Raw genomic sequence first — 14,240 nt, forward strand, 5'->3', positions numbered from 1 at the left:
CCACAGACCTGCTTGGAACTGTTCCAAAAGGAAACACAAATTACAAAATCCACTCTATTCTTCAAATGTGTTTATTTGGAATAAAATACAACCAAGCTAATCCTAACTAAAGTCAGGTGTGCCTACGTGAACAAACCTCTGCCTGGGTTGAGGGGTTTTTTCCCTGCACCTCTGAAGGATTGTATTCTGGGGGAAGAACATAGTGCCTATTTTTGACTCTCATTCAGCATTCAGGGTGAGACACACACCTTGGAGGACCCAGTGGGAAATGTGCTTTGTTGTGTAAAGGTCAGCTTCAAAGACAAGGCCGAAGCCCATGGCATTGCGGCGCATGGAGGTCGTGTACACCGGGGTCCGGAGCGTGTTCTGCAAGAGCACGGAGGCAGCACGGACACTGAGCAGTGCCTGAGCTGCTGCATGGAACTGCAAACAACAAGGGCCTCAAGGAGAGAGGACTGGCTTCAGAAGTTCACTTTTTTTTTTAAGAGGTCTTAAATAGCCAATAGCCAGAAAATGTAAATGTCCTTTATGTCATTTACTGGGGATGGGAAATAATTGAAAGAGTAGGGGACGTGTAAGGGGGTCACAAGATCCCTGTCCCAGAGTGCCTGAAGGGAAAAGAGGCACCAAATGCATCAACCCCCTTAGAAGAAAAAAACTGTAGTGATGGGTAAAGAGTGTAAAGAGAAGTGTTAAACCAGGTGCTTCATTTGTGAGTGGTAATGATAAAACACAAGGCAGGGCCTGGCAGCTGGGGAGATGTGACAGTGGAAGGAAGGGAATTGAGGAGCCATACCTGGAGTCTGAGCCTGTGTGCTTCTATGGGAATGATCCTCAGGATGGGCAGCTCCACCACTGGGACACGGGGCTTGCTCTGGATAAGGCAGCCCTGCTCTATGTCCCAGTCTGCTCCTTCCAGGAACAGACCAGAAACGTAACAGCCTGTGAAGGCAGGAAATGCAACGTTTGGGTAAACTGAGCTGCTAGAGAAGATCTAGAAGATCTTTTAAGATAACTGTTCCTGCAGTCCCTGGGCACTACAGTCATCACAAACACAATTTCAAACTGCAGCTGCACAGGGTGCAGTTTTCTGAGAGCTTTGTTTTTATCATCCAGCTGTATTAGGAAATCAAATTAAAGTCTGTGTTGTGCTACACATGATAAACAGTAGCAGGAATAAATGTGATTTGCTGCCCTCCAGTTGCCCAAGTGACAGAGAGCTTTGTAACTCCCCCGGGCCTGATCACTGGGTCACTGAGAGTAGGTGAAGGGTCAGGACAGTTCTTCTGGTACAAATTCTAAGTACAGCATTTAGATTTAACAAAAAAAAAAAAAAAAGAAGGATACTTTTTTCCTCCTCTGTTCCCAATCAGAGCTGGTACTCAGAGACTTGCTCAGCTCTGAGTACCTGTTCCCTGTACCCAGCTTGTTTTATTTAGTTATTAGAGCAGTGCTAGTCTTAGAGAGCTCATAAAGAGATATTTATATTAGAAATTATACATGTTTGTAGGTACTTTTTTCTTAAGTACATTTCAATGAATTATTTGTGATGTAAATAGATTTTTACAAGCTTGCTGGGATTGGTAATGTTCTAGGCATAAAGAAATCAGTGTGTCTTTATATACATATATATATTTATATACATACATACATATATATATATATACATATATATAGGGAGCAAGCAAGGGGGAGGTGTAAGTTCAAATCCCTGCCTGTGGGTGGGAAGAGCATGCTCCATGCACACACAGGAGCTCTGCAGGGACCAGAACCCAGCTACTTCCCAGCTGGAAATCATCAGGACTGTGAAATGCAAATCCAGGGCAAATGGCTGCCAAGGTTTAACCAAAGTAATTTAGTGTGCCAAGCAATTTCTTTCTCTCACCCTCTCTCTGCTTTATTATTTTTGCTAAGCAATTATGAAAACACCTACCCTGAGCAGATGCTTCAGTGATATCTTCTGCTTTCCTGTACTTGGTTACCTCTGTGTAGAGGGTGGAGTGATCCAGGGGCCACCTGTTTTTCCTGCAGGTGGCTTGAACAAGAGCAGTCAGGTAGGACTCAGGAATGTGCAGGCCCGACAGCCACATCACCTCAGGCTCACCCTCGTTGACCTGCAGCCACAGACAGCACCTGGTACTCACCTTACACTGCCCTTAGTGAGGAGCTGGGGTGAGTCTGCCTCGCATCCACAGTTATGCAACAATGGCACTGCTTCCAGAACTTACCTGGAGTGTTCACTGGTTTCTGCACCAGCCTGCACAGCACATTGGGCAGGTTAACAAAACAAAAGGCTGTCTGGAGGCGCTTGCTTACCCAGCTGGTGTACTGGTCATATCGATCTCTAAAGAAAATAATCCAATTTCCAAGTGTTTTGAGGGTGTCAGGGGCCAGCCGCCGCCAGATCCCAGGAATCTGCCCATTGAAGAGAGCCTGAGCCACATCATCCAATTCACTGCTCATTCCAACTTCCCCAGCCAAGGCCTGGAACAATGGTAAGAGTTGTGAGGGCAGGCAAAGCCCAGCTGCTCCCTTTCGAGTTGCTGTGATTTTACTTACACGTTGTAGCTCAGCCAACGACTTTCCCATTCGAACGATGAGCTTATTAAAACGTTCCAGTTCCTGCAACAGCACCACAGTCGTAGGGGAGATGTTGACTCCAAAACCTTTACGTATGTGGTCAAGATCAAATACTTGAGGTAATTTGTGTTCTATATCCTTGGCAACATTTGCAATATATTCATCTCGACTAATTCCTGCACCAGTTTCACCTGAAATGAAGAAATGTTAGTGAGATTAAATCCATATTAAATCTTCTGAGAGCAGGTTGAGAGCTGAGTCACCTTTTGGCATCAGTCTCCCCCCTCTTCTGCTGTGCCATTTTCGCACAGCCCTGCACGTCCCCAGCTGTGCCTGTGGGCAGGTGTTGAGCTGCTCCCAGCCTGGCAGGGCTGAGCTCCCTCTGCTCCCCGAGGCCAGGACACAGCCCCCAGCTCGCTCCCCACACACAGGGGCTGCTGTCACTGTCCCCAGGGCTCAGCACTCGCCACTGGACATCTCCTGTTCACAAAGCCAGTTCACACAGGGCACGCACCAGTTTGGGGCTGCAGCTCGAGCAGGTGAACCCACATGTCCCGCACCGCGTGCATGTAATACCCGATCTCGGCGTTGGCGTGAAGGCCCAGGACCTCGGGGGTGTTGGAAAGTGGCAGAGCTTCTATGGCCTCTGGAATACAACCACACAGGCTCTGGTAACCCAGAACACCACAGCAACTCTGCTATTGCTCTGCTTGAATAAAGAAATCTAATGCTTAACGTGGTGTTGGAGCAATGCACAGATCAAATAAACACTTCTAGACACACACAGAGACTCCCCCACAGAAATATATCACTTAACAAAATTAACACTGCTTTACTGAGGGTTTTGTGGTTTGGGTTATTTTTTGGGTTTTTTAAACACCCAGGGAGCTCAGTGACAAGCTCACATTCTAAAGGACTGCTCCTGTAAAGCAGTGAACTATTATAACACTGCAATCCACACACCAGCAGTGCCTGGTGTTCTGTTCAACTTCTCACACCCAGCAGCGATGTCTGGAAACAATGTACACTGGAAGCAGACTTCTGAATGCAGCAGGAGAAACATTTCTTACCAACAAAGTCATCTTTTCCCTTCCCTTCTGGGATTTTATAATCAATAGTGTCACTTTTATAAAAATGGAACACTTGGAATGTGTCAAACAGGAAATCCCCGAGGTACTCATCCATGTAGACAGTCAGGATGCGCCGGTCAAAGCTGTCGATTGCACGCCCACCATACATGACCTGGAAATCAGTGACATCAGTGTTACAGCACTGGCTTATGGAGCAGAAAATACAGTTTAAAAAAGTCACTGAAAGGTCAAAAATGTTCTTTGCTTTTGCAGTGGCTGTGGTGTAACACTGCCTTATGGATCCCAAGGACATCTCCAGTCCCCTCTCAGGGGGACAAGAAGGAAATATTTGGCCTTGGTGTGGAGAGAGCTGATCTGGGCACTCCTAATCACCTGTTTGGATGATTTGTGTGCACTGGTACCTTCCTGAGGCACCAGATCATGCTCAGCTGGGATGGAGTGCTGCAAGGTAAGAGTTTCTTGCAGGACTCGATGTTGCAGCAGCTGCCAATGCAGAACACACATTTGTACACCCCAGTGACACCCCAGCTGCCACCAGCACTGTGCTCTCCCAGCACAGGGTCCCAAGGGCTGGCTCAGAATTAATTAAGCACCGTTGCTCCCTGCTGTGCACACAGTGGCCCTAATTCCCTGAGACTGAGATTAAGGCCTTGCTTAGGGCTACACTGGAGTTCCAAACCAGAAAAGATTCCCAGCTTTACTTGATGCAGCCCATGCAGAGAGAAAACTTCATTTATCTGAATTGTTGTGGCATTGTAGCACTCACCTCTCCAATAAGGTATTTGAGACTGCTCCAAGGGATTTGATCATCCTTTTGTTCAAAAGCTTTTGTCAAGTATGTGTTAAGGATTTCCATACACACCTAATGAATTTGTTGGAACATGTGAGATAAGAAGATTTATAAATCAAATATATATATTCATAGGTTTTATTTAATGTAGTTCTTGTTTGAAAACTATCAATTACTTCTTTCTGAAATAATTAAAAAGTTAAGTATAAATCCTCTCAAGAAAAGAAACCCATGAGAGAGGTAATAAAAACATGAAGGATTAGGAATCTAATTTTTAGCATCCCAAATTGACATTATAGAAGATCAGGAGTCCACATGACTCCAGAGAAGTAGAAAAAATATTAAGTAAAATCTAATTGTGAGAAAGGTCAAAGCTGGATAAATTCTGTGTTTTCAAAAGTAATTTGAGCTACTCAAGAATATAAGAGCCATTGTAATTGTTTTCTTACCTGGAAATCAGATTCATTAAAATCATATGGTACATTCCAGCCAACCTTCCCAAACTTCCTTCTCTCCTGAACCACAGCATGGAAAAATGCCAAGACGTAGACTAAGGATTTAAAGGCAGGATGTGGGCACTCCTCTAAGGCTTCCTGGGGAATTTTGAAGTAGGTGGCTCTCATATTCAGTTTCAGACCATTAGGTGGTTCTGTAACAACCTATCAAAATAATTAGGGAACCCATCAATTATTGCATAACTTGAGAAAAATAAATAAATATAAAAATATATAAATATAAAAATATAAAAATAAATATATCACATTAAGTAAGCTATGCAATGCAAGCTTGACATTTAAAGTTGTTTTCCAAATGTCTATCAAATAATGGATTTTTTTTCTTAAGTAAAGACATGAAACAGACTTTTTAGTTTTTCAAGGTAAACACCTATGCAAAGAAAATATTATTTTGGAATTAGTCATTAATATTTCTCATACTATAGATCTAATTTACTGAAATATCAGTACTTTACACATTTTAATGTGCCCTATATGCCCACAGTATGCTTGGGCATATAGGGCAAATTATGCTATTGTCAAAGATGCTTTGACAATGTGGCTTTACTGCTGATCAAACTGCCAGAGCTGCTTCCTGGCAGCTTTTCCAAAGGGCTCTAAAACCTCAGTTCTCACTTCTCCTGGCAAGACCCACAAAGTGCAGATCTGCAGCCTTAAAGATCCACTCCTGCTCCCTTCCCACTGCAGGAGGAGTGGGAGGACAGCCCAGAGCTGCCACTGAGCCACTGCTTTCCAATTTGTGAAATGAAATAATTATGTTTACAGGACAGGGCACCACAACAGCAGGAAAGCAGCCACAGAAAAGAACATTAGGGCAGAAGGCCTGTGCCTTCAAAATAATCAGCTCAGCTTTTAGTGATAAAAGCTGCAGCCTGAAGTAGCAGCTGGAAATCATTATCCTATTCCAACATCTGCTCCACTGGCACTGCCAGGCTGACACAGGCCTTGGTTCTGCACTGCAGCATCAGGGCTGACAGGACTATTTCTGTCTCCAGGCACTCCTCACTTGTGGCAGCATTTAAATCTAAAGATCACTTGTCACATTTCCAGGTTAACTCACAAACCTCTGCTTTGAAATAATTGCTGAACAGTTTTCTCCCAAAGGAAACATCCCAGTAAAATAAACAGGATGATGAAAAAAGGATTTGGCTTAAATAAAGACAAAAAGCGAGTTCATAAGCCTGGGCCAGTGTGCTGCACTCAGGCTCTTCCCAGAGGTGGAAGAGCCAGCCTGTTCTGCTGAGTACCAGTGCCAGGACATGCTCTCCTGGCTGGGGTTTCCCCACCTTTAAGGCCTTCTGCAGGATTCCAATTGGGAAGCCTTTAGTTGGGTCAGTCGTCAGCCAGAGGCGAAAGTCTTCGTGAGGCTCTGTAATTTTCTCCAGGGCCTTTTCCAGATGGATGAGCCACTTCACCAAAAGGTGACAGTTCTGCAACATGAGCCACTGTCCATGAACCTCTGCTTCCTCCAGCATCTGCAAAGCAATCTGAGGACAGGGAAGAACCATCTGTAACTCTCCCTTTTCTCTGAGAACAAACTGCCTCTGATGGGCTCGTGCAGTGGGTTTTCCTGCTGGGAAAGTGGTGGTCTAAATGAGGCTGATAGGAGTTCTCCCACTGGCTGAAATCATGGCAAATTCAATCAGCTGTTAAGCTCTGGACATCCTGCCTTAGTGTCCATAACAAAAAAGGAAAGTCACAGGAAAAGTAGGAGAGCAGCAGGAGAATTTCCATCCTCCTCATGTCCATACACAGCAACAATTTCTCATCGCTACTTTTTAATAGCCAAAAATCTGATTCTGAATCTACCCTCACCCAAACCAGAACAGCAGCCAAGTCAGTCAAACAGCCCCTTTCATGTTCAGTAAAGTGTTATTCCAAACTGACAAATCTATATCAGAACCATGAGGTAACTCCTTTTAAAATGGAACAGACCTATGGAAATGAAATTTGATCAGTCCCAGAGCATTAGGAGCATGGCTTGCTACACACAACACATCCCCACCCTCCCCATCCAAGTTACCTCTTCTTGCCCTTGTCCCATGGCCAGGAATTTGAGCCTATCTGCTTTAAATTCTGTCCTCTCAGCCAATTTCATGAGGTCACTGACAGGATCAGAGCCAGGACTCAGGATAAAAACCACAGGTGAAAGTGGGGTGCTCTGCTGCAGGATGGCATCGAAGCTGATCACAGGGGGTTGCACATACCTGGCAGAGGGAGAAGCCAAATGATTTGGCTGATTTGCACAGAGCAGCTGCCGCGTGTGAACAGAGCCTTGTACACGAAAGGCAAAGCTCACCACGGATTGCACATGGAAATCACTCAGACAAACCCCTGCTCTGCTCCTCAGGCAAATGACAGAAGAATTGACAAAGCTGATTACAGCTCCAGCTCTGTGAGAGTGTTGAGGTTGGGATCTGAGAGAGGAGAGTGACTCACGTCTCGCCCATTGTCACTGTCACGTAGTCGGTCACTGCCCGGTACATCCGGTCCACGCGGAAACAGCGCAGCAGGAGAAGCTTCTGGAAGTCTGTGACATTGTCCTCATAGTGCATTGGCAGTGGGATCTGCTCCAGAGCATCTGTGTCGTACCACTGGCAAGAGAAGACAGCACACAATGCAAGTGAATCCGGTGGCTCTGTCAGGGAAATTATTAGGAAAGAGAAAATCAATTTCATGAATGGGGGGCCAAGAGACACAACAAAACCAAAGAAAGTCAATCAGCTGCAAGTAAATATTAAAAGTTCAGGTGAGGTAAAAACCCCAACTTTTTAAGTATAAAGTATTCAAGTCCAGAAACACATTTGTATTTTTACTTTATGTCAACTGATTCTCTTCAGATACAGAAAATAACATCAAAAGCAAAAAGGTATTAACAGGTTGCTTGCAGGAAGATGTCTTATAAAGCAAGAAGACATGGAATGAAGCTAAAGGAGGAACAAAGGAAATCTGTGTTTGTCAATAGCCTATAGAATTCACTGCCACAAGAAGATCAAAGCACAATTTAGCAGCACAAAAACACCACTGAAATGTTGACTGTCAAACAGAAAATTTCCACTGACTTCAACAGGGCAAATAACTCCTCTAAGGCATTTGACTAACAAATAAAAATTCTACATTATACCAGGGAAGGTATTTTGGCCTTTTTTTAAAAATAATATAATCCTTAGTTCTTCTGCAAATAAGCCAATCACTAACTGAGGTCAAGAAGCAAAGAAAGGCTTTGAGGGAAGAAGCCCACAGTGACATCTCCCCTGTGGGGTGCTGGGACCCATTGCATCACACTTGAACATTTAATACCAGAAGAAAAACTAGGAGAGAAAACAGCACTGCAAAAAAGCACGCACATTTTTCCATACATCTGGATTTTCTTCCACATCATCTGGAAGAGATTCAAATTTCTCAGGAAATAGTTCAGACAAGCGAATGAGGTCTTCCCAGCCTTGATCTGGAAGCCAAGCAAACGGTTTCTTTCGGGCACTCTTCTCCAGGGAAATATTGCCTAGGCACATTCAGAAACCACAGTCAGTGTCCATGGCAGAAATCCTCCAGGCATGACCACACACACAGTTCCTCTGCAGAGGAACCAAGTGGAAATTTGTTCCTGGAAGCACTGTAAGATTAGACTGGTCTGCTGAAGGAAAGATGGCATTTTACAAGTGCTTGCAAAAGCCAGAGTTTTATCTTTGCAAAAATCATGTTACACAGAAAATAACTACAACATAGTCAGGAAATAACCACAATATATTCAGAAAATAACTGCAGATTACTTTCCTCTACTTTCCTCTTGAAGATTACTTTCCTAATCCTAACAATTAGCTGATGTGAAATAGAAACAGCAGGATCCCAAGTTTGTGTAACCCAACACAGTGCAGTTCCCCCTCTTGAGGTGCTGGCTCATAATAAATCATCTCTAATCAAAGCTCTAGTTTCAAAAGATCTTTTAGCTATTGCTACATAGAGCTACATACTTACATACAAATATTCACTTTACCTTTCAAAAAGAACTCAAATTCTTCTTGTGGAACTCGGCCCTCAGCTTGTTCTATCTTAACAGTCATATCAAAGGAGAACAGCAACTTGTGCTTCTCAAACAAGCCTACATAAAAGGACATTTTCCAAAATCAGCTGCTAAAGCCTGTGGAACTGGAGCCATCTTTCAATCCACATCCTTCATCTGTTGTGGGGTTGGTGGGATGTTCCACCCCTGGAAATGCTCAAGGCCACTTTGGATGGGGCCCTCAGCAACCTGATCTAGAGAGTGGCATCTTTGCCCATAGCAGGGGATTGGAACCAGATGATTCCTAAGGTCCCTTCCAACCCAAACCATTCTGTGATTCTACAATCTGCTCAACCCATGAAGATAACAGTGCTTAAAAATGAATAATAATGGATAATGGATAATAATAATAATGGTTGGAATTGATAATTCTAAAGGTCTCCTCCAGCCTGAACAATGCTATGATTCTGTGATAAGGAAGATCAAAGCTGGGGCTTCAACAGTCAATACAGGTTTGAACAGTCAATACAGCCCTTGTGAGCTCTATGGCTGCCTTTACCATTTTTAACTGTGTTAAAAAAAACACATTTCTGCAAGAGTTAGATGGGTAATGTGCAATGTTCCCTCTAACAGAAATAGCAGGGAGGGAAGTGTGAGCCAGGAATGGTGCTAAGACCTGAACACCACTGAATTCCCTGCTTGGTAACTTCCCTCTTTAACATGAATCAACTGAAGTCAGGGCTTCACCTTTATTTGCACAGCACAGTCTCAGCCCCTGGTTAAACAGCACTAACCTGTGCAGCCATAGTTGTAGGTGTTCAAAGTCAGTGTATCCATGATGTTTTTTAACCTCTTAGGAAGGATAGGACTGGGCATGGATTTCCGAAGAGAGAATCCAAAAACCTCTAAGAAGGAGACCAGTGAGAACTGGTACATGATGTTGACAAATGCCATTTCAGCCAGCACAGAGAAGAGAATGGCCCCTCTCTTGGCAGCTGGTCTGTAGCCATCTCGGAGGAGGTCGATATCCGCCGCAGTCGTCTCAGCCAGCTTCAGTTTCTCAATCACCTGGGCAGACAGGGATTTTATACACCTGTAATTACTGTGATGATCCAGAGTGGATCTGTTATACCACAGTAATCAGAGCTGCTCAGTGCCTGCCTCTCTGTGTGACTGTAGAGGGAATCTAGGCAGGGAACTCAAAAGAAGTTGTACAAATTATAAAAGGTAAAACTTAGATAAAATTAATCCCACCCTGTATATTTATAAAAAGGCAAAGATTTACAAAAAATCATGGAAATAGGGTGGGAAAGGTCCTCTGGGTATCTTTAGTTCAACTTCTGCCAAAGCTTGGTTATGACCACCACTAGATCAGGTCCAGTGTGGCTTTGCCCAGCTGTGGCCTGAAAACTGCAAGGATGGGTTATTTTGCTTTAGAACTGTAAACAAACATTACTTTGGTCCTGTTAAGGACTTCTCTGAAGACAGACAACATCCTTTCATAGACACCCTTCCAAATAGCCCAGAGCTGGTACCTCAGTAGCTTTGAATTTTGTCTCTTCCAAGGTTTCCACCAATTCCACATTGTCCAACATGTTTCCTGTGGAAGTTGACAGTCCATGAAGGAGAGTGTCTTCCAGATTTTTCAGCAGGTTTTTGTTTTCACTTGTCTCCTGGATGAGACGTTCTCTCTGTTCTTCCAATTCTCTCCTTTCAAAACCCGTAATGACACTGAGCAGCTGATCCTCTAGGCCCTTGAGTGTAACTACAGGCACAACACATGGACAGAGCACAGAGTTCTGTAAACACAGGACAGTTTTTATACAACTTATTTAATGTTGAGTCTCTCATTAAACTACAGCAATGAAGCAGAGTGACCTGGTTAATGACTGTGTATCTTAATTCTCACCTGACCAGTACAGGAAGAGATATTTAGCTCAGTTACAGATAAGAAGAGAAGTGAGAAAGACTTTCTATTAAATCAGATGCTGACTACAAGGGAGAGTATGATTTTTTTAGTTTCTCCAAGGTTTCAGACAATGACCCAGGCCCTAAATTTTCACAACAGCATAATCCCTACTTTGTTATTAAGTACACACTTGAGCTTACCTGTGTAATTGATAACAATAGCTCTGCCAAACACAGAGGGAGAATACTTTGGGTTTGCTAACTTGGTGTTCAGGTACATTTTAAAGTTACTGTCATAGTCAATCTCTTTGTCCCCCAGGACAATGAATGCTCGCCCCTGTGAAACTTTGACATTCTTCTCTAAAACATTGTCTATCACAGGGTCAATGTATTCATCAACACTGTGCACCAGGAAAGGGGTTCCATACTTTATGGCCTGTTCTAGTTGTTTCAGGAAATCTGGGTCATTAAAGGAAGCCATCTGCAAGAGAACAATAGGAAAACATGAAAGGAGAACTGATATTCATATTGCTGAACTTTATTATTTTGCAGTAGCTGCCAACACTAATGAAGTTTGTTCTCTGCTGCTTTTTGTTTTTCCTCTCAGAGATGATATAAACTGCACTTGCACAAAGCAGTAAAGGTGGGGTTTTTTTCTGATTACCTGAGAATAATTTCCATTTGGAAATTACCCTTTAAAGCTCCAGCTGTGCCTCTAAGTGTGTTTATTGTCCTGCATGGAAATTCCACCCTAGAGCTGAGATAAATCACAATCTACACCAACCTCTTGGTTACACCCTTTCTGCATGTGCAGACAGACTGAGAGAGCTGGGGTTGTTCATCCTGGAGAAGAGAAGGATCCATTTGGAGAAGAGACTTTATAGCACCTTCCAAAATCTAAAGAGGCTCCAAGAGAACTGGAGAGGGACTTTTGACAAGCACATTTAGCTATAGGACAAGGGGGAATGGCTTCAAACTGAAAAAGGCCAGGGTTAAATTAGATATTAGGAAGGAATCCTTCACTGTGAGTGTGCTGAGGCCCTGGCACAGGTTCCCAGAGCAGCTGGGGCTGCCCCATCCCTGGCAGTGTCCAAGGCCAGGTTGGACAGGGCTTGGAGCACCCTGGGATAGTGGAAGGTGTCCCTGCCCGTGAGACAGGGTGGAACTAGAAGGTCCTTCCCAATCCAAACCATTCAATAATTCTGTGATATATAACTGGTTCCCTATTCAAGGTGGCAAATATTTATGCAGCTTTGAAAACAATCAGTAATGAGGTAAAGCAATCTTCCATTCTTTACCCTCAAATCATTCTTTTCTTCTTTTTTCTTAATCCAATGCAATGCCTGCTGCTGCGGGTCAATACAGAGCGGGAAGCGGCTGGAATACGTTGTCAGGATGCCATTCTGGACAGACAGCTCATCTGGGGGTAATCCTTGAGAAACCCACCTGGGAACAGAATGCACCCAAAACTCGATGGGAGAGCAGCACATTTCATTTGTCAACAAAATGATGCAACTCGCTGAGCACACAATTAGATACACAAGGACACATCAGTGTCACAGCTCAGACTGACTCATTGTAACTGCACTACTCTAAGTACTGACTGTTGCCTGAGGTGAGCAATCCTGTGGTAGCTGATACATGGGCTACCTGGGCTTGGGTTTAATACCAAACCCATTGAAGTCAATTAAAAGATACCTGTTGGGTTATGGAAACATATTTTATAGAGAACTCCTAAAAAACTTCCTAGAAATGGCATTAGATGTGTCTGAATTCAGTGAACATCCCTGGAGTGTTAAGTACAACAGCTTGTTATAACAAATGACCCCTGTTAATTAGAAGGACATGAAAGTAAGATTCTCTCTCTGGTATGGCTGTGCACCTCCACCCACAATGCCAATTCTCTGCTACAGCTTCAGCTCCAGACTCCCACTTTATAATGTCACACTCAGTAGTCGCTGGGTTCTGACTGGACATACCTGCTAACCTCCACCTCATTGGTCAGGAGGCTCTCTAACTTAAATGGATGGCTGACAGGAATTTCTCGTGAGACAATATCTTCTTGCCACACTTGATAGAGCATTTCATGACGGAACTCCCAGCTGAAGGCTCCCACATAGCACAGAAAGGCAGCAGCGAGTAGACAATCTCCAAGCAACTTCACCTTTCGTATTTCTAATTCCTTGAATTCCTCTGTCCACCTGATAAAATTATATGGGAGATTCTGTACCAGGAAGATGAGGTTTATGTCCAGAATTTCCTGCTACTTTAGATACAGGTTGAGACAGGCCCCCAAATTTAGAATCAGTTTTCTCTTGCTATTATGGTGGCCACATATCAACTGTTGATCTGAACCTTCTTCCATTTAATCTGTTATTTTCCAAGAGCCAATGGATATAAGCTCAGAACAGATAATAGCTCTTCTCAGAAACAAACACCATAGAAAGCAACATTTTCAAAAATGCCTCCACCTGACAGATTTTATCCCTGACACATGAACCTCTGGTGTCATAAATAATCCTCTTTGAATCCAGACTTACCTCTCATTCTCAGATTTCAAGCCAGCGATGAGCTTGTCAGCAGCCTCTAATCTTCTTTGCATTATCTCTGCTTCTTCTTGTAACTTTTGGTTTTCTTTTATTGCCAGCTCATATTTTTCCCCCAAAGATTTAAGCTCCTCCTGAATGGCAGCCAGCTCTGACTGTATCCTTTCCAGTTCCCGCTTACTTAATTCGTAGTTCCGTTCTAGCCTGGCCACCTAAAGCAAATTTTGAAGGAAACAAAGGAGTGTCAGAAGACAGAAGAATTTTGGAGAGAAGTGTTAAGTTCTCAGATTTCTTTTGGTTATATCATATTTTTCGAAGTGTTCTGGTAATAAACAGTGTAAGCCAAAATAATTGACACTGTCACCCTCCTCTCCCCATCCCAAACACACATCATGAACATGCAAAAAAAACAACAAAGCAAAGACATCTCCCAGTTTTGTACCCACAAGGAATATTAAAGCACTGGAGGTCAGCAGGATTCTATGCTGTGACAAAAGGGGAGGTTTGTCTGCTTAATAGCAACAATATTAAACCTCTAAAAAGAGTCAGACACATCATCTAGTGAATATACTTTCTCTGTAGTCAGTTGTATATAATAACCTTTTCTTGACAAAATTTCCCAGTGTCATCTGTTGGACATTAGATTTCCTTTGGTAATACAGCTGAATTTCCAGTCATCCTAGAAAAAGCTAATCAAAAGGTCTGTGGTTAAGGAACATGGATTTAGTGTACTACTGACCTCTGCTCTGTCCAAATGCCATGGGTTTTAAAGTTTGTTTTTAGTAAACAGCTCTCAACTGTGTTTTTCTA

At 43.3% G+C, this 14,240-nt stretch overlaps 1 protein-coding gene across 1 annotated transcript in view; it reads right to left on the bottom strand.

Moving 5' to 3' along the window:
* Window positions 1-55: 55 nt before the first annotated feature.
* Window positions 56-14,240, bottom strand: part of DNAH10 (dynein axonemal heavy chain 10) — a 49,674-nt gene continuing 35,489 nt past the window's right edge. The window contains exons 58-77 of the mRNA XM_015644185.2: window positions 13,425-13,642; window positions 12,864-13,085; window positions 12,183-12,330; window positions 11,086-11,365; window positions 10,512-10,741; window positions 9,771-10,044; window positions 8,971-9,075; window positions 8,324-8,478; window positions 7,416-7,570; window positions 7,000-7,183; window positions 6,263-6,463; window positions 4,911-5,120; window positions 4,438-4,533; window positions 3,651-3,822; window positions 3,095-3,226; window positions 2,560-2,771; window positions 2,317-2,484; window positions 1,934-2,114; window positions 797-942; window positions 56-366 (exon numbers count right to left, since the gene is read on the bottom strand). Of these exons, the coding sequence (XP_015499671.1) occupies window positions 220-366; window positions 797-942; window positions 1,934-2,114; window positions 2,317-2,484; window positions 2,560-2,771; window positions 3,095-3,226; window positions 3,651-3,822; window positions 4,438-4,533; window positions 4,911-5,120; window positions 6,263-6,463; window positions 7,000-7,183; window positions 7,416-7,570; window positions 8,324-8,478; window positions 8,971-9,075; window positions 9,771-10,044; window positions 10,512-10,741; window positions 11,086-11,365; window positions 12,183-12,330; window positions 12,864-13,085; window positions 13,425-13,642 (3,636 nt within the window). The 3' untranslated portion in view covers window positions 56-219. The remainder of the gene's footprint in view (window positions 367-796; window positions 943-1,933; window positions 2,115-2,316; window positions 2,485-2,559; window positions 2,772-3,094; window positions 3,227-3,650; window positions 3,823-4,437; window positions 4,534-4,910; window positions 5,121-6,262; window positions 6,464-6,999; window positions 7,184-7,415; window positions 7,571-8,323; window positions 8,479-8,970; window positions 9,076-9,770; window positions 10,045-10,511; window positions 10,742-11,085; window positions 11,366-12,182; window positions 12,331-12,863; window positions 13,086-13,424; window positions 13,643-14,240) is intronic.

This window comes from Parus major, chromosome 15 (assembly GCF_001522545.3).
Source record: "Parus major isolate Abel chromosome 15, Parus_major1.1, whole genome shotgun sequence".
Taxonomy (NCBI): domain Eukaryota; kingdom Metazoa; phylum Chordata; class Aves; order Passeriformes; family Paridae; genus Parus; species Parus major.